This window comes from Rousettus aegyptiacus, unplaced genomic scaffold (assembly GCF_014176215.1).
Source record: "Rousettus aegyptiacus isolate mRouAeg1 unplaced genomic scaffold, mRouAeg1.p scaffold_m13_p_6, whole genome shotgun sequence".
In the NCBI taxonomy this organism is placed as follows: domain Eukaryota; kingdom Metazoa; phylum Chordata; class Mammalia; order Chiroptera; family Pteropodidae; genus Rousettus; species Rousettus aegyptiacus.
This window is the reverse complement of record NW_023416309.1, coordinates 2,782,043-2,809,100: the sequence shown is the minus strand read 5'-3', so window position 1 is coordinate 2,809,100 and position 27,058 is coordinate 2,782,043. Positions and strand designations below refer to the sequence as shown.

General features: G+C 43.1%; 1 protein-coding gene and 1 non-coding gene across 2 annotated transcripts; both read left to right on the top strand.

The window, feature by feature from the left end:
* Window positions 1-716: 716 nt before the first annotated feature.
* NPY4R2 (neuropeptide Y receptor Y4-2) lies at window positions 717-1,844 on the top strand. The gene has a single exon (XM_016142780.2). The coding sequence runs from the start codon at window positions 717-719 to the stop codon at window positions 1,842-1,844; it is 1,128 nt and encodes a 375-aa protein (XP_015998266.1).
* A 21,418-nt stretch (window positions 1,845-23,262) lies between these two features.
* LOC118604404 lies at window positions 23,263-23,372 on the top strand. The gene has a single exon (XR_004951718.1). It is a non-coding gene; the product is annotated as a U6 spliceosomal RNA (small nuclear RNA).
* The last annotated feature ends 3,686 nt before the right edge of the window (window positions 23,373-27,058 follow it).

The following is a 27,058-nucleotide window of genomic DNA, read 5'->3' as shown; positions in this document are numbered from 1 at the left end:
ACTGCAAGCTGTTTCCGGTGACTTGAGCATAGGCATGGAAGAGGTCCATAACAAGGGTGGTGGGCATCCCATGACCTTGGCCAGGCATGTGTTGGGAAGGAGAAGAGAGCCAGTGTGTTGATGACTCAGTTTTTGCATACCTGAGAGTCTTCAAATTTGCCATGTGTCACCTGAGAAACAAGACTGGCAGGGAAGTTAGTGTCTGAGACCAGGAGAGTGTACTGTGTGTCGTGCCCCAAGAATTTGGTTCTATCCTAGAAGTCATGGTGTGCCATGAAAAGTCCCGAGCATACTTTGGCATTTGCTGCTATCTCTATTTGGATAAAATATGACAAGGGAATTTCTACTCATGTTCCTGGAACTATTCTATTCCTGAACTTTGCATACAATGATCTGACTCCTTTATCATCAAGCTGTTTTAAAGCCTGAGTAATCTAACAGGAGAATTTTTGAAACAAATTCTGGCACCAGACAGACCTGGGTTTGAATCTGGGCACCATTACTTATTAGCTGTATGACTATGGGTAAGTTGCTTTACATCTCCGAGTCTCAGGTTCTCTAAGTCCCAGCCTTGGGGTTGAAGCAGCTGTGACTACGCCTACCCAGACCCTGCTCCTCCCTGAATTCCACACAGGAGGCACGACCCCTGAGTACCATTTGTCTCTTTCCTTTGTAGGTGTCATTACTGAATCTCCTGATATTTTCTCACATGCACCATGAACATCTCTCACTTCTCATCCTTGCTGCTCCCAGGATCCCTGCAGGGTCAAAACAGAAGCAAGTCAAAGGGCATCCTGTACAACTTCTCTGACCACTGCCAGGATTCCATAGACCTGATGGTCTTCATTGTTACCTCCTATAGCATTGAGACCATTGTGGGGGTCCTAGGCAACCTCTGCCTGATATATGTGACCATTAGGCAGAAGGAGAAGGCCAATGTAACCAACTTGCTCATCGCCAATCTGGCTTTCTCTGATTTCCTCATGTGTCTCATCTGCCAGCCGCTCACAGCTATCTACACGATCATGGACTACTGGGTCTTTGGCAAGGCCCTTTGCAAGATGTCAGCCTTCATCCAGTGTATGTCAGTGACAGTCTCCATCCTCTCGCTTGTCCTTGTGGCGCTGGAGAGGCATCAGCTCATCATCAACCCAACAGGTTGGAAGCCCAGTATCTCACAGGCCTACCTGGGGATTGTGGTTATCTGGCTCATTGCTTGTTTCCTCTCTCTACCCTTCTTAGCCAACAGTGTCCTGGAGAATGTCTTTCACAAGAACCACTCCAAAGCTCTAGAATTCCTGGAGGATAAGGTGGTCTGTACTGAGTCCTGGCCACTGGACCACCCCCGCATCATCTATACCACCTTCTTGCTGCTCTTCCAGTACTGTATCCCACTGGCCTTCATCCTGGTCTGCTATGTGCGCATCTACCAGCGCCTGCGGAAGCGGAGGCGGATGTTCCGCAAGGGCACCTACAGCTCACAGGCTTGGCAGATGAAGCAGATCAACAGGATCCTTGTGGCAATGGTGGCTGCTTTTGCCCTGCTCTGGCTGCCCTTGCATGTGTTCAACAGCCTGGAGGACTGGTACCATGAGGCCATCCCCATTTGTCACAGCAACCTCATCTTCTTGGTGTGCCATCTGCTCGCCATGGCTTCCACCTGTGTCAATCCTTTCATCTATGGCTTTCTCAACACCAATTTCAAGAAGGAGGTTAAGGCGCTGGTGCTGACTTGCCATCAGAGCACCCCTGTGGAGGAGTCTGAGCAGCTGCCCTTGTCCACAGTACACACGGATGTCTCCAAAGCGTCTCTCAGGCTCAGTGGCAGGTCCAACCCCATTTAGCCAGGTCCAAGGTATCTCCCTGCCAGGTTCCTTCACTTAGCTAAGTGAGCATGCTGCAAGCTGAGGGTGGCACTCCATCTTTAATGGCTTTCTGGGACCCAGATTGGTTGGTAAGTCTGTTTTTGCATTCATATGCATTGTGAAGCCTGATATTCAGATGGTTCAGCTATTTATTCCTGGGAAAATTCTGAGTTTGGATACTGCAGGTCACAGTACACCTCACAGCTTGAGCAAATGCCAGAACTGGAGATAGTAGAGTTCATTTTGGGAACTCAGCAAAAGATGCCCAGCCTGGGAACCCAGAAGTTTCACCTATACCAATGAAACTGCAAGGTTACTGTGAGGTGATGGAAGGAGCATGTGGAAGGAGCTTTGGACCTTGGTCAGCCCCTAATCTCTGTGAAAGATGATGTTTTTGGATGGACATTGTAATCGATAAAGAATTCTATGGAGGCAATACAGTGGGGTTACTATTATCTGTTTAGTACATCCAGCTGCAGAAGACAGATCTTGGTACCCTTGGGTTCTCAACACTCCTCTGCAGTAGGAAAATCAGCCCTGAGCAGCAGGAATTCCAGGATTCACACCCTACTCCATACTTTTTCTCTTTCATTTCATCTGTTACCTTGTATGGAAATAAGCCTGCAAGTATCTCCTCTTGGAAAGATTGTGAGGACCTTGAGCGTGACATTTGTTATTGTCATAGATCCTGTGTCCTCTGTGTTTCGGACAGGCCCTGGCACAAGGAGAGAACTCCAGAAAGCTTTGCCATAGTAGACATATGGGAAATATGCCTTTGCTGAACAATTAACCAAGGACAGGTACTCTGTGCCATGCTCCATCCAGCATGGGAAGGGCCCAGGCTGCTGTAGCTACCCACTATTGCCTGCACTTCCTTGTCTCCCAAGTCCTCTCTTGACAAGGTAGCTGGCCAGGGACTCTGCAACCCTCTCCAGTGTTGACCCGCTGTCGAGGCCTACAGTGCTCAAAGGCTATCACTCCAGCCTCCTTCATTCTTCACTCTGACCACTGAACTGACTTTCCCTAGGTGACATGCTATGATTCCTCCAAAGCCTCCTCATGACTTTGCACCTCCCAATGGCCTTCAGCAGTGGCAGGAGCAGGGAATACTTGGAGTTTGGATGAATGGGATACTGGCTGGAAGGAGCAGGGGGCCTCCCGTACTCCAGTCAGCCAGGGAAAATGGAGAAAGGACCTCAATGAGTGTGCATATCTCACCATAGAGGTCATAGCTCAATCTTCTGGATGCCAAACCAGATCCAAGGCTTTATCTGTGTGGAGACTTTCCCTTGCAGGGAAGGAACTGTCAAGATTGCTCGTGGGCCACCTTGGATGGGATGTCCAGGCCTGGCTAGACTCACTCATACTCTTGCAGAGTGGACAGTGTGTGGATCCACCATGGTCTCCCAGGGCAGGGTATTCAGGTACCAAGAACCCTCAAGGGGCCTCACTGTGAGGCTCCTGGGATTGGTTCCACACAGGGGATCTGGCAAAGGGCCAGAAAGCAGAAGATTGAACAGACCAAAAACCTAGGCAGCCAACTCCTAAGACAAGTGATCTTTTTTGCCACCAGCTCCTTTCTTGGAGCTGTTTTTTTTTGTTCCAGGTTTTGGTCATATCTCCAATTTTGTTCCTTTGAATAGCTTTCTTGGATGCAACTTGTGGTTGTCTTCTGGTGCCATTTGCTGCTGGCTGCTCCAGGTAACCACCTGCCAGCAAAGCCCAGGCCCTAAGAACCATCCAGCAAGATGTCATTGACAAAGCTCCCCAAGGAATTGGGGGGCTCAGGCCCCTCCAGATCTCACGCAATTGCCTGGAGTCTGCTTCACATCATTGCTTCCACTGGTGTCAAGGTAATTGAGGAAAAGAGTACTTTAGGGTGCTGGCATGCTTGAGGATCAGGATACCAGGCTTTGCATCTTGTGAAGGTGCTTGGCATTAAGTATTGGGGTAGTGGGTGGAAGCCCCATTGAGTGTCTTCTGTGCTCCCCTCCCCTTGCTTAGGTTGACACAGCCTGCTAAATGGCTGTCTCCTGTTCCCAGTTCATAATGACCCTTGGGATTTCCCATTGCTAAGCACCCTGGGAACTTGCTGCTCAAAGTGTCTTCAGAAGACCATAAGCCTAAGTATCATCTGGAGCTTGTTCGACATGCAGAATCTCTGATCCCACCACAGACTTTTTGAATTGGAATCTGCATTTTATCAAGATATCTAAGTTAATGGTGCACCCATTCAAGTTTGAGAAGCTCTGCACTAGGAAACAGATTGCCCTGGAGCCTAGAGCTACTCCCTGTGCACCAGAAGATAACCACTGTGGGATCTGGGGTAGACATTTAGGAATCCTAGTTTTGGAGGTATGACTTTATAATGGAATTGCAAAAAACGGGGATTCAGTTTTGGTTGTTTGTCTCATCTCTGGCTGTATTAGACATATTTCTTCTGAAGTCTTTTTGTGCCTTCAATAAATATTTGCCATATGAGCAGCTTGCATAGTTACATTCTTATGAACGTGTCTAACTGTATTCTGCTCTGTTTCACTTAGAACTGTATTATTAAGTTTTCAGTCAGTCTTGCTGGATTTTATTTTTGACAACCAATTAAGAGTTTAGAAAATACTGCAGTGAAAACTGGTCCTTCTGAACAGAATCTCTCTTCTCTGGCCCAGCTAAGGAACTGGTCCCTGATTGTAGTGAGAGGAGCTCATCTTCAGAAGAATGCCAGTGCTGGAATTGGAGACCCACACCCTCAGAGAGTGTTTGGGAACCCTCAGTGGATGCAAAGCCTTATCAAATCCTGGTAGTCTGAGCTTAAATCTTGTTTAACTCTAGCCCTTCCTTTTTCAAGAAATGACCTTAGCTAGTTTTTTTTCTATTATAAAAGTAATGTATTCATTATTAAAAGTATGGAAAATATAAAATACTAAAATGAAAGAGGAAATCATGTTCCACCACCCAAAAAAAATCACTATTTACATTTGAGAAGTCATTTCTTTAGTTTTTAAAAATATATAGTATTGTTTTATTTTTTTAACATGGTTAGATAATACTGTCAGTGTATGCATATTTATATGTAATACCTAGGGAATACTTTATATTTTGTTTTGCTTAATCGTGTAAGAATTTATATTCATTCAACAAATAAGTTGGACACATGGTGGGTGCTGGGGAGACAGTGGTAAATAAAATAGACACTGTCCTTGTCCTTATGGAGCATATAGTCCAGTGACTAGACCCATTCTGTGTCCTTAGTCATTATCTATTGTGGCATATTTAGATGTTTCTAGACCTATTTTATGCAGTTCTGCAATGAGCTTCAATGCAGAGAACTTTTTCTGTATTTAGAATTATTTTCTTAGAAGAGATTTCCAGAAGTGAAATTAATGAGTCAAAAGGTGTGGACATTTTTCAAGGCTCTTGATGTGTTCTCCTTAACATTTCCAAAGAGGCTGGAATGATTTGCACTCCCTGTCTAGCACCAGTTTCACTTCACCCTGGATACTGTTGAAGAATTACCATTAATAAGAAGACCTCCATTGTTCACTATATCCTATCCCCTCTCATCTACTCATAAACGTCACTCCAGCATCATCAGTTTCCTGTGCTCTCCTCTACACAGAACTCCAAATACTTGTCTAATCTTGAAGTCTCTGCTTCCTTTCCTCCCATGCTCTTTTGTACTCACCTGTCCATCCAAACAGAGCTTTCTAAATCCCATGGTCAATTCTGTCTCATTTTCTTGACCAACTGGTGACATTGGCAGTAAGGCTCTTCTCCTTAAAACTCTCTGCTTGTGGCTTTTTCAGGACACCACAGTAAGTATTCACCCCACCTCCTTCTCAAGCTCCTTTTTTAGACTCTTGTCTCTCTGACCTCAGAGCATTGGCATGTCCCCAGGGAGCCACAAAGGCCCATCTGTTCTCATTCCCTAATGCTCCCAAATATGAATCTCTGGTCTGCACTTCTCCCTGCTCTTTGAATTTGTATATGCAGCCTCTGCTTTGTGTTTATTGGATGTCCAGTTGACATCTCCAACTTTGCATGTTCAAAAGCAGACTCCTGATTTGCCTCCTCACTTCTTCTTTCTCAGTCCCTCTACTTTATTAAATGGCACTCCCTCTTTTCATTTGCTTGGGTCACAGTCTTTGGGAACAACCTTCTGTTCACACCCTACATCAATGAGTTTGCTTTCAAAATATATTCAGAATTACCACTTCTCACCACCCCTGTCTGCCACTTGGTCCAAGCCACCATTATTTCTACCAAGATTATTGCAGTGTCCTCCCTGCTGGCTCAGTCAGAGTAGCCTTTTGAAGCCTAAGTCAGATCCTTCCACATCTCTGGTCAAAGCTTGTCATTGGCTTTCTGACACTCAGAGCAAATTTCACAGTCCATAGCTGGCCCAAGTTGGCTTTGCTCCCCTCACCTTAACTGAACCTTTATCAGACAATTAATTCCTTAACCACCTTATAATAATACATCCCCAACCCCTGCTCTGTATTCCTACTTTATGCTATAGGACACAGCATACTATGACCTGCACATTTACTTCCTTGTTGAGTGTCTCATTCCCTCATTAGAAGGCAAACCTTATGAAGGCAGGGACCTTGTATGTTTTATTAACTGTCTAGCACTCAGAAGAGTGCCTGCACATCTGTGGAATAAATGCAGTGGGGAATGATACTTCAGCTTCTTATTTGTGGAGTGCGGGCATTTGGTTTTACAGGATTTAGGTCCCAGGTTTCAGAGCTGTTGGTGGTTGCATCTTGGTTTCTGATTCTTCACCTGTAAGTAATACTGGCTTCAATGTGTTTAGTGCCCCAAATACTGCTAGACACTTTACATACATTGATTTTTTTCAACCCTGAAATGGGCCAGTTGAAGAGACTGAGGTTTAGAGAGGTGAAAAACTTTACCAAGTTCTCAAAAAGAGCCAGATTTGAAACCCAATCTGATGGATTCCAAACTCAAGGACTTGGGCTGTTACAGCATGAAAGAAGGTTGACCAGATGACCGCTGTCTTCCTGCTTTTATCTAGAAGTTTGAACCTTATGAGCAAGGGAGGCACCGAAGGGATTTAAGCAGGGGAATGGGATGGTCAGGTTATATTTAGAGAGAATAGTGTGGCTGAATTGGCCCGGATTTCCCTAAAAGCAGAAACTGAGGTAGTGGCTTGTGGGCTTTTTCTTTATTAGAGAATGCAGTCCCAGGGAACAGATTGAGAGGCCCAGGGAATGAGACAATGAAGAACAGAGAGCAATTCAAAGATGTGTTATTGAGCTGGATGCTTTTAAGAGGCAGCTGATTACTTGATCTTTTGTATAAGTACCTCAGTTCATTCTGTCTGGAAGGAGAAAGAAGAATTTACCTATTGGTTCTTGTATACCACTTGTCAAAGGTTTGCCCCATGGACTTATGCATTCATAGACACTGAACACACCTTCACATGAATGGAGCAGCTCTAGTGAAATGCAAGAAGATATGATGTGAGACATGAGATGGGGTGACATCAGATTGCACCTGTGGGAAGCCCATCAGAGTGTTGCTGAACTGGATGCTGCAGAGGTCACTGGACCAAGAGGCAGGTGAGGATGAGGATCTGAAGTAGAGCATAAACAGCTTCTGATGTGGGGAAGAGCTGGAGTCGGGATGAGAAGTATTATGGGTTGAATTGTGTCTCTTACAAAAACAAATTCATACATTGAAATCCTAACTCCCAGTACTTTAGAATGTGACCTTATTTGGAAATAGGGGCACCGTAGATATAATTAGTTAAGATGAGGTCGTATGGAGTAGGGTGGGCCCCTACTCCAGTATGACTGGTGTCCTTATAGAAATAGGAAATTTGGACACACACACTTGTAGTGCATGCACACACACACACACACATACACCATTTGAAGGTAAATGCAGAGATCTGGGTGATGCTTCTAGAGCCAAGGAAGGATAAAGATTGCAAGCTAATCATCAGAAGCTAGAGGAGAAGCATCATCTCTCACAGCTTCCAGAAGGAACTAATCCTGCGGACACCTTGGTTTTGGACTTCCAGCCTCCAGAAATTTGAGACATTAGATTTCTGTTGTTTCTGTTGTTAGGTCTGTGATACTTTGTTATAGCCTTAGCAGCTTAATACAGGAGATAAGATTGAAGGCAGGGAGACTCATCCATGTGTTCAATTGTCAGAGACAGACCCCTACTCAAACTGGTTATGATGAAACAGAATTTATAAACTCATGTAATTGGGGTGGCTGGATTCCGGGGTTTGAACGATGACATCAGGGTTCTTCTTTTTTTGCCCTTCTGTCTTCACCACTCACTCTAATCCCTTGATTTTGCTGATCTCTTCATGGTTTCATACTGTCTACATGTGACAGTAAGAAGTCTCACAGCAACCTCCCTATCTTGGTCCTCTTCATAAGCCCTGGGAGGAGCATAGCCTTTTCTCTATGCTCAGTCAGAAATCTGAGGAGGCTTGGGCCTGTATCAATGTTCATGGGCAATTTGCTGGAAAACTTTCTTTAGCTTGGCTTGGATCTCTGGATCAGGGTGGTGGGGTCAGCCCCGCTTGAATCACATCACTTACATGTGAGTGACAAGATTATTACACCAGGGGATAGAAGGAGTCCCCCAGAAGAAGTGTTGACAGTCAGGTAAAAACACAGAAGCAGATATGGGCTTGGGGAGGAGAGAATGGATTGGAAAGTTATTTAGGTGTCAACTGGATAGGATGACTTGGGTGTGGGAGAAGGGTGATTTCTGGGTTCCGGATTTAGGAAAGTGAGTAGATATCTGGTTCATTTAATGAGATAGAGCAGGGTTTTCTTTGGCCATGTTGTGTTTATGGTACTTTTGGGCATGTAGATGGACTGTCAGATCCTTTGATCTGGAGCTGTAGGGGGAGTTTTGTGTAAGGCCTGACTAAGCCATGAGGAGCAGAGCTGGAATGTAGCTAGACTGGAGGGTGGGCTGATCTGGAGCTCGGCATAGGAATTCTAGTTTCCCAAAGCTGAATCTGGTGATAAGACACTGAGGCCAGCAAATGAGTTGGAGTCCTAAGACTTGGGTATGGCAGTGTCCAACAGAGAGGCCCAGAGAACAGGGTAGAGTAAGCCAAGCACAGGAACTGATTTTCCAGAGCTGAGTCCAGAGATGATACTAGGTAAGTTGCCCTTTTCCTGTGTTCTGAGGCCTCACATCTTTAGAGAATCAAAGACATCTTCAAGGTCAATCTTCTTGGCTGAAAGTTAGGGGTCGTTGCTGTGACTTACTGTTTTGCAGGAATACAATGAGGCCTGAGAAAATGCTGAAAGAATCTGGAAGTTCCTCAAAGAAGAAATATTTGATTCTTAAATCTGTTGAGAGATGGTCTGGTGGTGGAGGAATGAGCACAGCTGTTATCTCTGTCTTGGAGTGGGTCATGCTGACTTGGACAGACAGCCTTTAGTGACAAGGTCTTTCGCCTGGTCCTTGGTCTGGTTCTGATGGTGGGGCTTTCCCCCAGAGTTTCCATCAGAGGTTTGATAGATCTTAGACCAGATTGGGGATCCTGGGTCCTGAGAAAGCACTGGGAAAAGGTTTGAAGAACATCTTGAGGTGTCTTCTTAGCTGACAGCAGCCAAGCACTTCCTACATGGGTATCTAAGCAGGTACCTGCCAGGTGAATTTGCCAATGAACCACAGAGCAAGAGGGTGCTCGTGGCTGTGTAATCATGGCCCTTGAAGTTTCTAGTTGTTTAAACATCACCATTTATTTGAAACTGATTCCCATCAAACTCTGGAAACAGTTTATCAGGGCAATTGGTACCAGCACAAAGCTCTCTTAAAATATACTTCCTTTAATTCATAAAGTTATTAATGGGGCATTCATTTAATCATTATTTAAACTGCCAAGGAAACCATACTGAAAATAAAGCATGCATTAAGAACAAAGAACTTCAGCTCATTGGTAAAAACCTTGTGATAGCCATATCTCCCTCACCGGATAGTGTGCTCTGTGACAGCCAGAAGCCTGTTGCCACTTTGTAAATGTCATTAGCAGCCCCTTCTGAGTTTTATGACTTTGAGATGTAGGGGGTGGGAGGTGGGGTGGTGGTGGTCATAGGGTGGGTAGGTGGTGGATCTAAATAAAAGATTTCCCAAAGAGAGGCCTCCTTTTCCTACATTTTCTTTTACAGATCCTCCTCCTCCTCCCTCCCCTCGCCACCCTTGTTCAACTCACATACCTGGAACAAGTGAGAGACTGGTGCCTTAATTGGGGAAGTATGAGCACAAGTCTTTCCCCCAGGTTCTTGGGTACTTGCAGTCAGAGTGTGCTTTCAGTAGGTCGTGGGGCCTTGGTTACATCATCGTGGAGGGAATAATGAGATTTCTCATCAATATATTTAACTATTCAGAGATAATGGCCTGCACTACCTTTTGTCTAGTGTGTAGCTTTATAATAATTAAATGTAACATGTTTCATATATAGTAGTAGATTTTTCACCATCTATGAGAACTGTGGTCTATGGCTGTTGGCAGGGCAGAAAAGCCTGGAGCCTGAGCTTTGGGGAGGGGTGTATACAGTTGGTGCACTTCATCCTTATTCATTAGTACCTTCTTTGCAGATGCTGACTTAGATACCTCCAGATGGGCAGATATGAAAACAACTACCAGGTGCAACGGTAGCTTCAGGGCATGGAGGAGGTGCCAGTCATTTTTCATGAGGACATTTGGGAGAATGTGTCTATGAATTCACCAGGCAAGCAGGATGGAGAAAAACTTATGTTATAGTGAGCAATGGTGAGAGATAGCAGATTCAGTGCATTTAGGGGTGGAGGTGCTGAGGGCAAGCCTGAATGGAGAGGTGAGATGGGTATGGAAGGCCTTGCATCCCAGGCAGAGCTATTGTACTATATCAAGCCATTGAGGGGAAGTCACTAAAGGCTTTTAGTGGGGGTGCCATGATTAGGTTTGAGATTAGGAAACCTGCCTTGGGCTGGAGTGTGGAGAAGGGGTTGATGGTGATAATTAATATATTCAGCTGATTCCTGATTTAGCCGTTCTCTGCAGGCTGGCCTCACAGGGAAGCTGGCCTCTTGTAGAGCTCCAAGGAAGTTGGCTCAAGCTGAATCCTGAAGACAATCAATCTTGGGGGAATGATGTCGTGTCATAAACTGGAACTCTAACTCTTGATCATGCCACAATGGGGCTGCTGCTCCCCAAGTATGAATGTTGACTTAGAAGAAGAGGGCAGATGACCAGAGTTCTGCCACACCAAATGATCAGATCTTGAGTTCTGATCCCACGTGAAGAGGGGCTGGTGCTTTCCTAATCATATAAGCCCAAAGTTTGGGTCCCTCTCCTAAAATCTGGCAGCAGCCTAGCTAGATCCCTCTGCTCTGCCCTGGAATGGGTCAATACATTGTTCTTGAGCTTATCTCTGTGGGTTTCCTCCATTGAACCCTGCTCAAGCAGGCAGTGTGTGAGCTGCTGGGTAATTTTCCCTTGTTTGTGTTAGGAGTTTGGGGCCCAAAAGCCATTTCCACAGGCTTTTGGTTGAGCTTGCTAACGGGAGGCCATTCTCACAAACAAACACAGTATTCTAACAAATGCAGGGACTTGGAGGGTAATGAGGCCATGTAGGACATCTTGATGGAAGAATTTACTACTGTGCCCATTCACCTCATCCTCAGGCCTCCTCTCCCCTCTCCACAACACATTCCCAGGCCTGTCCTCCAGTCTAGAAATTATGAGGGCTCCGTGTCTAGCTCTGAGCTCCATAAGGCATGATTTGTTGTCCAGAAGGGATGAGCGGATGGCACAGAAGCCTTGTCACACCATGGCAGCCATCTTCTCATTGTTCAGTGGATCTCATGTCACTAGCTCGTTGATAAAGGTCTGGAAGTTGCTAACTCTGAGTCTCACTCTCCATATTAATCAAATGGGAGACATGAACCATAGTATTTTCAGGATTCTGTGCTCTTTTAACAGGTGCATGATTTCTTTATCTTTGTAGAAAATAAAGTAATTTTGTAGCCTTATCACCTCTCCATGAAATAAAGCAGAGCCCCTCACTGGCAGAGCCAGTATCAGGATCATGAGTAGAATTCTCAGTACATTGTGGGAGTTACTGGACTCCTGTTAAATCCATAGTCTTTTCTTTGTGAGGACTATCTTGGTTTTCTTGGCCTGGCATACCCAAGGCAGATCTTGATTTCATAGCTTGATTAGTTAAGTTAGCTTTATCAATGTAAGAGCAGCACAATTGGCTATTAAAAGGCAGACAATAGCCTCTGAATTATTACTAAGCACTGATGGACACATGGTACTAGATAAAAAGCCACAAACGTCAAAAAAATGTCGATGATGTACATCACACTATTGCCAGTTTGTCATGCCTGGCTCCAGCACTTGAGCCTGTGTCTAAGATTGTATTCCATGAAGCTCCCCTGACCCAGAATGTGAGTGCTCGTACTTTGCCCGGCAGCTACTTCATGGAACTCTGAGCCTTCTCCTCCATCCTGCCTCTCCTGAACTGGCCCGAAGATCAGACCTGGGGAGTGTCAAAATATCTGAGCTTGTGGGACAAATCAAAAGTATGTGAGGATTACTCCATTTGGGAGAGTTTGTCCCATAATTAATGACATCTCTCTCAATTCTCTAGCCTCCCAGCTTAGCATCCTCAAAGTCATATTCATGCTCTCTTTCTCTACAGGCTCCATCATTCCAACCTATAAACTTGGGGAAGCCCACATTGAGAAAATCTTTCCCTTGACTTTACCAACTTTTTTTTTGAGGTCTTCTTTCCTTCAAAGCCAGGCTTCTACATTTGTGGCCACCACTTTCTCACCTTTTCTTTGCTACTCAGCTGATGGATGTTTTGCTGCTGAAATTGCTGTCCATAAAATCATGAATAACATGCTACTTGACACACAGTTTGGGTTCTCCCCCTACTTGACATTTGCAGCATTTTATTCTGGACATCATGTCTCTGAAGTACTCTCTTCTGTTAGCTTCCATGACATGACTTCACTCTTTCTTCTCACACTGCTTGCTGTTTCTCAGGCTCTCTGTCCTCAAATGTCAGGCTTGGTTCTGCCTTGGTTTTTGTGTCCCACCTGACATACTATGCATGAGCAATTGCTTTATGCTTCTGTGCCTTCAACTGCTACTTACAAGTTGACAATTCCCAAATTATATCTCCTCCAAACTTCATCTACTTGCTCTTGGACATCACCACCTGGTTGTCTCACACACGCCTGAAGTGCAATGCCAAAGCAAAATGTGACCCTTTCTTTTGAATTTCTGCTGGCTTTTCCATCAGTTTCTCCTATCATCAACCACCTGGTTTCCTAATTTGTGGCATGTGATTCGCTCCTGTTCCTTTGGATTTTTGTAAGAATCTTCCTCATTGATATCTCCACTCCAAATCTTGCTATACAGTGGTCCCTTTATTCTAATCATAAATTTGACTTTGGCTTTCTCATTTGGCAGTTCACATCATCTATAGGATGGAATCCCTGATTGAGTCACAATGCTTTAACATGGCCCTTGGGCCATTTTCATGGTCCGCCTTTATCTGGCTCTCCCTTCCACTAGACTCCTTATTTTCTTACATCTTTTTTCTTAGCTACTTGAGGCCATAAGTATATTTGGCAATAGTATGCACTGAGCAACTCTATACAGAGAATTTAAACTAGGCTTTGGGGGTCTAGGGAAATGCGGCTGTCTGCGTGTTTTTCATATTTAAGAAAGTAGGGCATATAATATAATGAAGCTCAAAGGGGGGTGAGGGCTTGAGAGACAGAGACAGAGACAGAGGGAAAGAGAGATAAGAGGAAGGGAGAGAGGGAAGGAAGGAAGAAAGAGAGAAGCAGGGAGGAACCATGGTAGAACATTGTCCTCTGTAAGTTCCTTGGACATGATGGAAATAAGTCCTCTCTCTTGGGCTCAGCACTTTATCACCTGGTCATACTTCCTTCATTTTTCCCCAGGCAGAACTGTTGACACTGGAATCTACTACATTTGTATGTATCAACACAGAAACCAATTAATATATGTTTGTGTTTCTGTGTAAATATGCAGACTTCCTTATGCAGACAGAGGTAGGCAGACATTTGGCTTAGAAATGTTTTTTTAGAAATATTTAACAAATGCGGGTCCAGATGAGATGTGGGCTGTGCACCCTCCTGCTGGTGGCCGTGTGCTTGAATCCATCTGTTTGTATTAATCTCCCCTGCTGTGCTCTGAGCATTTCAATGGTTGCTGTCATTTACTTCTTTAAAGCTAATATGTTTTTTAGTGTGTGCCAGCTTCCTGTACTCTTGTACTTAACAGTGAGGGGGAATGGATTATGTGCAAGTTATCTATGAATGAGGGTCATCAGTCAACATCATCAAACAGTTATGGCTACCAGGTGGCAGGCATGTGCCAGGCCTTGGAGCTACAGAAGGCAAATGTTTATAAGGCAGCCTGGAGGCGCTCAGAGCTTATATGGGAGATCTACATTTGATAGGAAGATTACTCCTTACTATTTGTAAGTATACTTACACATTCACGGAAAAAAAAGACACAATCCTGGAAGAAAATATACCAGTGATGATAGGATTGTAGTGATATTTTTGTTTGTTTCCTTTATATTTTTCACATTTCCCAAGTTTTCTATAATAATCAGATATTACATTTATAGTTATAATAAGCTATTTTTAAAAAGTCTTCATGCCTGTGTAAAAAATACTGTTATGAAGCTTCTCAGGATCCCCTGGGTTCTGCTCTTTTGTCAGTAAGGGCTATTTCTGATAATTCCCTTAGGAGAGCTACTTAAAAGAGAAGTGAAGGGAAAAAATATAGGCACATGTCAACTGAAGGTTGCTGCCACCAATTCAATGCCACCAGGTTTCTCCAATTTGAAAAAGCAAGAGACGACTTTATTTAGTGAAAACAGCTCAGCTGTGATACAGTTCATGTGTGAGTCAGCTTGGGAGAGGCTGTTCAGCTCTGGTGCTGCAGCTTCAGCTTTGATGCACTTTTCAATGGAAACTGAAAGTGTGCATGGTTGAGAGGAAGGTGAAGCTGGCTTATATAGAAAAGTGATCCTGCCTTTGTTCCTGATTGGTCCATTATTATGCAAATGAGAACTTTGAATCCTCACAGTTTGATCGGTCCAAAAAGCACTATCCTGATTGATTGGAACAGAGCCACTCTGGTCAGTAAAGGTGCAAATAAGGATATCACTGCACAGCTCCAATTGCACAGGAAAAGTTGCAGTCCTGATGGTCGAATATCAATCCTAGGGGCTCCCTTATAAGGGCCAACTCAGGTGGCAGAAGCACAGTGTAAGAGGTTTAGTAGCTCAGTTTGTGGCTTTTCCCTGAAATGCAGCATGGATGAAAGGTCTATTTAAACAATGGCTGTTAGACTCTGGTTACGAATTTTGGGCCCAGTTAATAACAAAGAGTCCTTTTTTGCAGGCATATTTCTTCTCCAGGTCAACACACATTTCTAAGCTTTTGATACATTTTGCATTACTAATTTACAGCAAGGCTGTGCTGATTCATCTTTTCCAATAGCCCATGTGAGAGGAGCAAATGTTTGAAGTGGACGCCTTCGTTCTGAGGGCATGGTGTTTTGTCGGGTGACATTTAGTGGCAGGCTCATTTTCCTCCCACAAGACACTTGCTAATCTACTCGCCAAGGCTTCTGCTCATATAGCATCTTATCTCCATACATCCAGGCCTGGTTAAAAGATCAGAAGTACATGTGTTTTGACGAAAGGCTGGGGCATACTTCATTCAGCCCTCAGCAATACTGTCTCCCAGAGCAAAAGAATCCTGCCATTGTAAGAAGTGTTAGAGTCTGAATGAATCTCTAGAATAATGACATGAAATTTGCAGCAGGTGTGACCCTGGGCAAGTGATCGTTCCATCCTGGGCCACAGTTTACTCGTCTATGACATGAATTCTAATGCCCTTCCTGCTTAAACATCCAGCTATGCTATATGTTCTGGTTGTTTCTCTGAGGGTATTTTTGGATGAGATTAACATTTAAAAATCGGTGGATTTTGAGTAAGAAAAATTGCCCTCCATAATGTGGGTAGGCCTCATTCATTCAGATGAAAGCCTGAATAAAACAAAGACTGATATTCTCTGAGCAAGAAGGAATTTTTCCCATAGACAGCCTTCAGACTTCAATTGCACCATTGGCTTTCCTGGGTATTTAGTCTGCTGGCCTGGCCACCCTTCAGATTTTGGACTTGCCAGAACTATTTGTCACACAGGTTGTTTTTTTCCCCCCAATTAAATGGACTATAGCCTGGGGTTATTTCTTGTTCTCAGTTCCATTCCCTTGGTCTATATTTCTCTCTCTATGCTAAGACCACACTGTTTTGATTGTTATAGCTTTGTAGTAAGTTTTGAAGTCAGAAAGTGTGAATCAGACACATATTCTTTTATTCCTGCCTAAGTCATGTGCTGGAGAACTGGACTGGCTACCTGCTAGCCTCCAGGATCTCCCTTGAACCTCTGATTCTAAGCCTAAGATAGGCACAGGCCTAAGGGGCCCGCTTCTTGTTTCCTTTTTCCAGACTCCTTTAGGGGGTGTGGGATGGGGATGGGAAGAATATATTATGCAAATGTGGATATTTTTAATGTGAAGAGGGATTTTTGTTAGTTTCCTAGGGTTTATAAAACATCACAAACTAGGTGGATTAGAACAACAGATTTTTATTCTCTCACTGTGCTTGAGGTGAGAAGTCTGGAAACAAGTGTTGACAGGGCTGTATTTTCTCCAAAGTCTCTAAGGGAGAATATTTTGGCGGCTCCAGGAGTTCTTTGCTTGTGGCTGTCTTGTTCTAATCTCTGCTCTCGTCTTCACACGATGCTCTTTTCTGTGTCTGTGTCTTCTCTTCTGTCTCTGATAAGGGTACTTGTCACTGGATTTAGGGCCCACTGGATAAATCAGGATAATTTCATCTTGAGATCCTTAACTGCATCTTCAAAGACCCTTTTCCCAAATAAGGTCAAATTCACAGGTTACAGGGGCTGGGACAGGGAAACACCTTTTTGAGAGACATAATTTAACAAACTACAGGATTTTCTTGAAAATTAGATTAGGAGAAATAACATAATACCAGGACTGCCCCCTGTGAACTAGGGTATATGGTAATCTAGATTGAAGACTCTGGATTTTACCTTATGCGAGGGGACCGCCTTTTTCCTCCAACACATTGGGAAGAAACACCTTCCCCTTAGTCTACCCTAGTGTGTGCTTCCTTGTGCTAGGCCAGGGCCTGGCTCACATGGCCTTTTAAACCTGAGGACTCTTCTTATAGAAGTGGCCACTCAATTATTGTCTCTCCATACCACAGAGAGGCAGGAAAGAAAAGAACTCTAACCCCTTTTGTGCTCCCCACCTAAAGCTTGCCATTCTCTATAATAAGCCCACCAGGTGTGGGAGAATCCATGTGGTTCTTGACATATACTAGAGGCATTCCTTTGGCTTTCCCTAGAGTTCATGGGGGAAGGAGCCAGACACACACACACACACACACACACACACACACACACACACACGTGTGTGTGTGTCTATTTTTTTTTATCTTCTCAGAACTCAAGGGAGAGGTGAGAGTTGGGGGAGGGCTGGGAGACAAGTCCATCTGATAGCAGAGCAGGGGATACAGGTTTTAGAGGAAAAGCAGTGAGAAGTTCTAGGGAGCCACTGGAAGTGTTTAGTTTTCTAGAGAAGGAGGCAAGAGAGGTAGGCCAGGGAAGGTAGATGACCTGGGAGGCCTGAGATAATGGAGATGAAATCTAGGGGTAGAGTGAAATCTGGACACCTGGGGTTAGGAGCTGGAAAAGGGGACCTAGGAAATTCCAGAGGCACATTTCTCTTTGTCACCCAGATGCTGGTTGTGTAGCCCCTTATATGGCATTATAGAAACTTCCAGTATAATTTTACCTCTATGGTATTCTGCTTTAAGAAAAAGGCTCTTTCTTACCAACACTTTGTGATTCTGCTGGAGTTAATAATAAAGGGACTCCCCTTGTTCCACCATAGGAGGTCAGCTGATACATGCTAACCAATCAGAGTGTCTCATAACATTGAAGGTGCTTGTTAGCTCAGGAGTTGGCATGTGACACAGCAGGGTCAACCAGAGTTTATTTTTAGGAACTGAAAATGAATCCTGGGAGAGAAGTACTCTCTCTCTCTATAGGTACTGTGAGGGCTACTTGACCTTGGAGCTTCCGCTCACCATTTTGCTATCTCATGGAGAGAATGTCTGAAACTGAAGCCGAGCAGAGGCCTGCGGAGTCTAGAGGTGGACATAGGAAGTCCGAGGACCTCGCTTGAACTTTTAGGCTCAATCATACCTCAAAGTCCTGGTTGTGGGTTTTCCAGTTAGGTGAGCCAATAAATTTGCTCTGAGTAGTGTGTCTTTGTGAAAGATTAAAGATGGCCACAAAATCTTTGATAGGACTCTCCTTGAGATGTGGGGTGAATCAAAGGTGGTTTTCTAAGCCAAAGGCTTATGGGAGAGAATCAGGCAGAGGAGCACTGTCAATGGGGCTATGTGGCATGGTGGGAGGAGAGAGTAGTGGTCGGACTCTGAGAAACTGGAGGACAAGGTGCTTACTACATCATGTTCTCATTTCATACTCAGCCTTCAGAGGTAGGCATTGCTGCTCTTATCCTAATGAAGAAATCAAGACTGTGAGAAATAAAGGCCAAGGCTGCTTGTAAGCAAGTAGCCAAGTCTGGAGTCCATACTCACTCCTCACCAAATCGATTTTCCTGATAATGAGGTAGTGACCACTGTGACCTCATGGCCTCCTTTGCCCTACCCCCAGCTTTCTGACTTCTGAATTATCCTGCACAGATCTCATTATGCCTGGAGCAGAGAGTGTAGGTCCAGCCTTACCCACTTCAGCTGCTTAATGAGCACCCTAATTTGATTGGCTCCAAATGAATGTGATGCAAAATTAAAAGATGCCAAGAGACATTGCCATAAATCGAATGAGTTAGCTTCAATTTATTGTGTTTTAAATTCAATTAGATTTCTCCTCCAATCCTCTTTGAATATTAATCCAGCTGCTGGCTATAGAACAATAATTAGAAGGGACTATTATTGTTGACTTCTAGCCTCCGTCATCCAGCTTGGGCTCAGGCAATAGCACCGGATGGAAAACCTCAGCTTGAGTGTGGGGAGGTCAAGGGGATTCAAGGTCAGCTGCCAAGCCTTCCATCAGACAGCCAATATATTTCCTGTTGGGGAAGGGATTCAAAGCAATGCACCCAATTAAAATGATTTAAAATTATTTTTAGTGCATAAACACAGAGACTACATAGAAGGGAGTGTTGTAGTCATAGACTTTGTTGTGTGACAGGCAGCAGGGGGCACGGTGACTGAGGTCTGGGTTCAGCCTGGCCATGAACTCTGTGTGACTAGGATAAATCTCCAACCTTTCTCAGCCTTGGTTTCCCTGTTTGCAAAATGAGGGAATTGGACTCCAAAAACATTTTTGGTGGCCTTGGATTCTGCACTGCTATTTTCCTTTCATCCTCATTTGCCCACTAGAGGGCAAAAGGACAAGAGGAGAGAGGGGTCAGGGTACCCCTTCCCCACCCACCCAGAGCTGTACCCCTCCAAAACTCTACTCGTGCTGGCAGCCCTTCTGCACATCTACAGTTCTTCCTGAAATGATGATATTATTGCATTTGTCTCTTTAGCCTGACTGTGGTAATAGCATCCTACAGTTGCTGTCTCTGTGGCCCTCAACATTCCTTGTTTTTTTTCTCTGTACCTTGCTAACACTTCTTGATGAATATTACCATGAAATTCTCATCATTTGAACCATCTGGGATGAATTCTATTTCCTGTCATGAACCCAAATAATGCGATGCTAAATCCACTTTTTGATTGAGGTTCCTTATGGAGGGTCCTCCATGAAGAGGGCCTGCAGCTGAGACAAAAGGGAGGCTCTGGGTTTGAAAAACTGGTATGAAGCCAGGGAGGCCTGGGAACTTCCATGCAGAGCATGGTAGAGGTGGTCTCCATTCTCAGGTGGAGAGCACAGAGGACCTGGGGTGTGGCTGTATCTTCTGACCCACAGGGAGCAGATGATGTCATAGAAGGGGAAAGAAAAGATGGAAAGCTTCCCAGCCCTGCTCATTTTTGACCCAGTTGGATCTAGGAGAATGAGAAACCCTGGGAAAAGAGCATGTGTCCTTAGAGAGCCCCAGGGAGGGAGGGAGCTCTGCAGAGGCTAATGATGGAGGAATTTTTTTTGCTCCAGAATGGGGTTCCCAAGGGTAAATGAGAAAACTTGGAGAAAGCCATGGGGGAAGAGCAGAAAGGATATAATTCCTAGAGCAAAAAGAGGGAGAGTGAGGGAGATGGTGGGTGGCCAGGAGTTTGCCTTTTAGATGGTGACCAAAGATTACAAGGATGAGATCAACTAGGGTTATTTATGGCTTTTGATTTATGCTTCCAACTTCTGTGTAAGTAAATGACCTGGGCCCTGGAAGAGGGTAAAGAATTCTACTTTGAATTCCTGGTTCAGAAGCCCTGTGTGGGTGACCTGGGATGTGGAGAAGAACTGGAAATCAGCATCAGGCCCGGGGTGTGGCATATCAGCATTCTAGGGCCAAAGCCTGGCTGCCTTGGGGTCAGCTGGCAGGACAGGCCAAGTTCTTCCTCTGTGGCTCTCACATTTTGGTCCTAGTACTGCCATTTGAGTTGGAGGAGAGGCTGACAATGATTATTGACTTACTCGGAGAAGGAGCAGCTATCAGGGAAGGATGGGGTTCCTATCACTGCAGGTGCTCAAGATCATTTGGAAGTCTGGGAATGTTGAATAAGGGGTACAAATGCCCTATGGACCTTCTTAACCTTGGGGCTTCAATGGGCTATGACCTATGAGTCAATAGGAAATAAGGGGACAAGGAACCCATGCCTGGAATCTGGGCAAGCAGAAGTGGAAATCTAGGCCAGTAGTCTGAGCACCAGGCCAAGCCCCAGAGAAGCAAAAGTGAATGAAATCCTGGATAGCTGCTCTAAGGGCCAGAGCTGGCAGCAGCAGGGGAATGAGCAGGGTACGGTCAATGTTCTGGACAGACACTAGAGACATGAGTTACATATCTTGGAAATAAATAAATGGGGGAGGGACAGGTCTTTTGATGAGAACCAAGGAAACTTACTGTCTTATGTGGAAAGTGGGATGACAAGAGGTCCATTCATTTATTCCTTCATCTATTCATAATTGTTATTTAAAAATTAAAGCTGGTAAGGCTTTTTGTTGCTGTGGTGGTGGTCGTGGTGGTGGTGGTGTGTATGTTCTACAGCCTTGTAATATCTATCTTTTATTGAAATCTGTTACATAGTAGGTCAGACTCCCAGAGGTTTAGCCCAGTAGATAAGAAATAAGGTAGTTTCTTTCTTAAAAAGCATAATGTAAATATTAATAAAAATCATTCCAAATTATATATTTATGGTCACAACCCTAAAATTTCATTCCAGATGGAATCACAATATAGATATCAATCAGATCTCTTTCAAAGCTTAAGGTCATTCATCCAAATATTTAAAAGTCTTTTATTATCACAGTATGTTTTGTTATCATATGAATAGGAGCAAACCAAATATGAGAGAAGGGCTTATGGTGCAAGAAAACCATTTCCAACTTCATCTCTCCTCAATTCTGCTCTCACTCTCCAGAGGCAATTTCTTTTAAACATTTCCATTTTTAGTACTTCTAATGGGTACCTCCATAACTCTAAAAAAAAGAGTATATATACTCTTATTTTTTGATATATCATCTGCAGAAAATTTATTGACCCCTTACAATGGAAAATAGTCGCTTCACATTTATGCCTCTCCTGCTTCCCTTCGTTCTCTCAACAGTTCTTCTGTTATTTGCTTTTATAAATTTACACTGTGTAATTATGCCTTGATTCTGCATTTCATCAACTTCAGTGAGGGTAATGGACATGGCAGCTAGTTTGGTCTGTTCTTATATTTCCCACCCCTCTTTCTTTTTGGAAGCACTCCTCCCTTCTCTTCCATAGGTGAGCCAGCATGCTCCGGGCCAACCAGTCAGTACACTCCTAGTCATGACAACTGTCTGAACACTGAGCATGTTTCGCAACCCAGGCTACTAAACATCCTTCTCAGAACTTTCACTACTTAAACTGCTCTCTTTTCTCTGGGATTACCTCTGAAAGGGAAATGGAGCCTTTGCTCTTATAGAATCTTTCTAGACTATGTGGAGATATCCTGCTTGAGATGATTGCCCAGAGGCAATAGCAGTGAGAGAAGGAGCTAATGAGAGAGAAACTGAGTTATGATTATGGGAAAAGCTGCTGGATCTGTCTCACCTGTGGCCTTGTTTTCCTCTTGACCTTCACAGCCATGTGAGACTGAATGTTTTGTTATTTAGCATCAATCAATTATATTAGCTTTCTAACTAATACAGGGTCAATCACAGCATATCGAATACTGCATTGCATATAAGATGAAAATTAATGACTATGCTTCCTATATTATCTCCCTGTGGCTGTTGTAACAAATTATCACAAAATGAGTGGCTTAAAACCTCAAATATCTTATAGTTCTGGAGGTCAGAAGTCCAAAGTGGATCTCACTAAGCAAAATTACAGCATCTGCAGGGCTGTGTCCATTCTGGAGGCTCTAGTAGACAATCTGTTTTCTTGTTCTAGAGGCTGCCTGTCTTTCTTGGTTGTGATATTCTTCCTCCATCTCCATCACTAGTAATAGTGGGTTGAGTTCTCATATGGCATCACCCTGGCCTCCTCTTTTGCCTTCCTCTTCCCCATTGAAGGACCCTTGGGATTACATTGAGTAATCCAAGATACTCTTTCTATTTTAAAGTGAGTTAATTAGCAACCTAATTCCTTCTGGTACCTTACTTTCCCTTTGCCATTGTGATTATTTCTGACACTGCTTCTGATGTTTAAAGTGCGTTTTTCTCCCCAAGACCAATCAATTCTCCAGTACTCTAATATCAATACTAAATATCTAATTCCTGACACAAATTGGCTGTCCTACAATTCAATTCAATTCTGACACCAAATAACTGAAATCAGCATCAGATCCTACAGAAGGTGCATAATTCACTTTTAAAAAATAGAATTCATAGAATTTCCTTTAAATATTTTAGTTTATATATAGTAAAATTTACTTTTAAGGCGGTGCACAATTTTGTGAGTATTAAAGCATCATAATCAGGACATGGAACAGTTTCATCACCCAAAATTTCCCTTGTTCTTTCCCTTTATCTGTAATCATTCCACTTGTCCCTATAGTTTTTCCTTTTTAACATTGTCATATAAGACTTCTGGTCAAGATGGCAGAGTAGGTAAATGCTGTTCTCGCCTCCTTCTAAAACCACATCAAATTACAACTAAAGTGCCCACTTCAGCAGCACATATACTAAAATTGGAATGATGCAGAGAAGATTAGCATATCCTCTGCACAAGGTGACACACAAATTTGTGAAGCATTTGTGAAGTATTTTTAATAACTATGTATGGTGTCAGATGGGTACTAGACTTTTCAGGGTTATCGCTTTATAATTTATATAAATGTCTAATCACTATGTTGTACATCTGAAACTAATATAATATTGTATTTCAACTATAATTGAAACTTTTTTTAAAAATTAAGAAAAGAATATCAAATGTGGATCACAATGAGAATAATAAAAATCTAAAATGTATTGAAATCTTTAAAAAGTTACAACTAAATTACAGAACAACTACCATTGAAAACCACCTGAAGACTAGCTGAACAGATTCCTATAACTAAAGATATAAAGGAGAAGCCATGTCAAGATGGGTAGGAGGTGTGGAGATGAGGAATGGGCAGGCCCCACATCCACGGTATGGCAGTTAAGAAATGGCAGGGATATCTGGGTGGCAGAGGTTTTCCCTTGAGCAACAAGGAGTCTCAATCTCACACTGGGCTCCCTAGCCCAGAGCTCCAGTGCTGGGAAGAGAAGTCCCTATAACATTTGGATGTTAAAAATAGTGGAGATTGAGGCTGAGTGAAACAGAGGGCTGCTGGAGACCCAGGCATTCCTCTTTAAGGGCTTGCAAGCTGATTTACTTACTCACAAACTTACTCACTCTGAGCTCCAGTGCTGGGAAGTAGCTTGAAAAGCACTAGTAACATATGGGGAGGAGCTGAATTGACTAGCTTTACAGCAGCAGGGATCAGGACAGCTCACTCTGGGGACAGAAGTACTGGCTAACGCCATTGTTCCTTTGTTGAGCCCTCATCCCACCCAGTCAGTAGGTGCAGGCCTGAAGCAAATCTGAACACTCCATTAACTTGGCTAACTGTTGCCTGGCCCTGATGACCCCACCCCACCTGACTCAAGTGCATGGCCCGAAACTTTACAGTGGCTTTTCCAGACAAATAGCTTGTTTTGGTTTGCACTGTGGACTTTCCTAAAATGTCTAAAAAACTCACAAATCCCAAATGAGCATTGTCTGGCCTAGTGTGCCTTGTGTCTCTTGCTAAGTGGCTTCAAGCCCAGCGCTAGTGGCAGCCAGCCGCGGTTCCCATCTTAGCCTCTGCCCGGTTCCTCCAAGCCCAGAACAGGTAGCAACTGTCTGCATATCACTTTTGAGGTCCTACCAGGTGGCTGTGAAATAAGCAGAAGCAGTGGCTGATCTTGCCTTGAACCAGAACTCCTCTCAAGAGGCCCCCAAACTAACATACCTGGTGACTGGCTTCAGACCACAGCAGCACACCACTGAACAATTTTGGCAAACAACATACCCAAAGGGTGGACTCAACAGGCACCAGAGACCCGCTAAAGCTAATACTGCTCCGTGGGGTCAGTCCCTACACAATAGCTCATCTGCTGTAGTTATGGCCATTTCTCACAGTCTGTCAGCCTGAGCATCAATCCCTCCCAATGACATTGCAACAGCAATCAAAGCTTAATTACAACAGGAGAAGAACACACAACCCACACAAAAGACATCCCTGGAGCACCCAGTTTAGATGACCAGGGGCACTGTGCCACTGGGCCCCAAGGGACATCTACTGCATAAGGCCATTCTACTAAGACTGGGAGACATAGCTGATCTATCTACATAGATAGAAACAAACAGAGAGAATCAGCCAAGATGAGAAAGCAAAAAACATGTCCCAAATGAAAGAACAGGATACAACTCCAGAAAAAGTACTAAGCAAAATGAAGACAAGCGATCAACCAGATGCAGAGTTTATAACACTGGTTATAAGAATGCTCAATGAACTTAGGGGAAGAGTAGGTGAATTCAGTGAGAACTTTAACAAAGATATGGAAACCATAAAAAAAGGAGATAGAAAACATAAAAAAGAACAGTCTGAAATAAATAATATGATAACAGAAATGAATACTACATTAGAAAAATCAACAGTACTTTAGGGGAAGCAGGGGATTGAACTAGCAATTTATAAGACAAGATAGCAGAAAACGCCCAATCAGCACAGAAAAAAGAAATAAGAGTTAAAGAATGAAGATAATTTAAGGGACCTCTAGGACAATATCAAGTGTTCCAATATTTGCATCATAGAAGTACCAGAAGGAAAAGAGAAAGAGAAAGAGATTTAAAACCTATTTGAAGAAGTAATGATAGAAAAATTTCCTAAGCTGGTGGAGGAAATAAATGTACAAGCCCAGGAAATGCAGAGTCCCAAACAAGTTGAGTTCAAAGAAGCCCACACTAAGAGAAATTATAATTAAAATGCCAAAGGTTAAAGATGACGAGGGAACCTTGAAAGCAGCATAAGAAAAGCATTCGGTTATCTACAAAGGTGCTCCCATAAGACTGTCAGCTGATTTCTCAACCTAAAATTTGCAGGGATTGGCATGAAATCGTCAAAGTGATGATGAAAAGCAAGGACCTATGACCAAGATTACTCTATCAGCAAAGCTATCATTTAGAATCAAAGGACAGATAGCTTCCCGATTAAGAAAGCTGAAAGAGTTCATCACCACCAAACCAGTATTACAATGTTAAAGGGAATTCTTTAAAAAGAAGAATAAAAAAGATAAAAAAATATAAATAATAACAAAGCAATAACTACATATCTATCAGTAATTACTTTAAATGTAAATGGATTAAATGCTCCAATCAAAAGATGAAGGGTACCTGAATGGGTAAAAAAGCAAGACCTGTACATACGATGCCTATAAGAAACTCACTTCAGATTGAAAGACGCACACAGACTAAAAGGGTATGGAAAAAGATATTCCATGCAAATGGAAATGGAAAATAAAAACTGAGGTAGCAATACTTATATTAGGCAAAATAGATTTTAAAACAAAGACTAAAATAAGAGACAAAGAAGGGCATTACATAATGATAAGAGGATTAACCCAACGAGGGGATGTAACCCTTGAAAACATTTATGTACCCAATGTAGGAGCACCTAAATATGTAAAGCAAATATTGATGGACATAAAGGGAGAGATTGACAGTAAAACACTCTACCAGGGAAATTTAATATCCCATTCTCATCAATAGATAAATTATCTAGACAGAAAATCAATAAGGGAACTGGCCTTAAATGACACATTAGAACAGATAGATTTAATTGACATTTTTAGAGCATTTCACCTAGGCAGCAGAATATACATTCTTTTCAAGAGCAAATGGAACATTTTCTAGGAAAGACCACATGTTAGGCCACAGAACAAGTCTCAACAAATTGAAGAAGACTGAAATCATACCAAGCATCTTCTCCTATCACAATGGTATAAAACTAGAAATTAATTAAAAGAAGAAAACTGAAAAACACACAAACACATGGAAGCTAAATAATGTACTACTGAACAATAAATGGGTTAACAATAAGATCAAGGAAAAAGTCAAAAGATACCTTGACATAAATGAAAATGAAGACACAAGCTTTGATTGCTGTTGCAATGTCAAATCTACAGGATGCAGCCAGAGCAATTCTAAGAGGGAAATTCAAAGCAATACAGGCCTACATCAAGAAACAAGAAAAATCTCACATAAATAATATAACTTTACATCAAAAAGAACTAGAAAAAGAACAGCAAACAAAATCCAAAGTGAGTATAATAAAGGAAATAATAAATATTGGAGTAGAAACAAATGAAATGGAGTCGTAAAAAAACAATATAAAAGCTCAATGAAACCAAGAGCTGGTTCTATGAAAGGACAAACAAATAGATACATGT

Coding starts and splice junctions, on each gene's coding strand:
- NPY4R2 (XM_016142780.2), top strand. CDS start 717: ATGAACATCTCTCACTTCTCATCCTTGCTGCTCCCAGGATCCCTGCAG.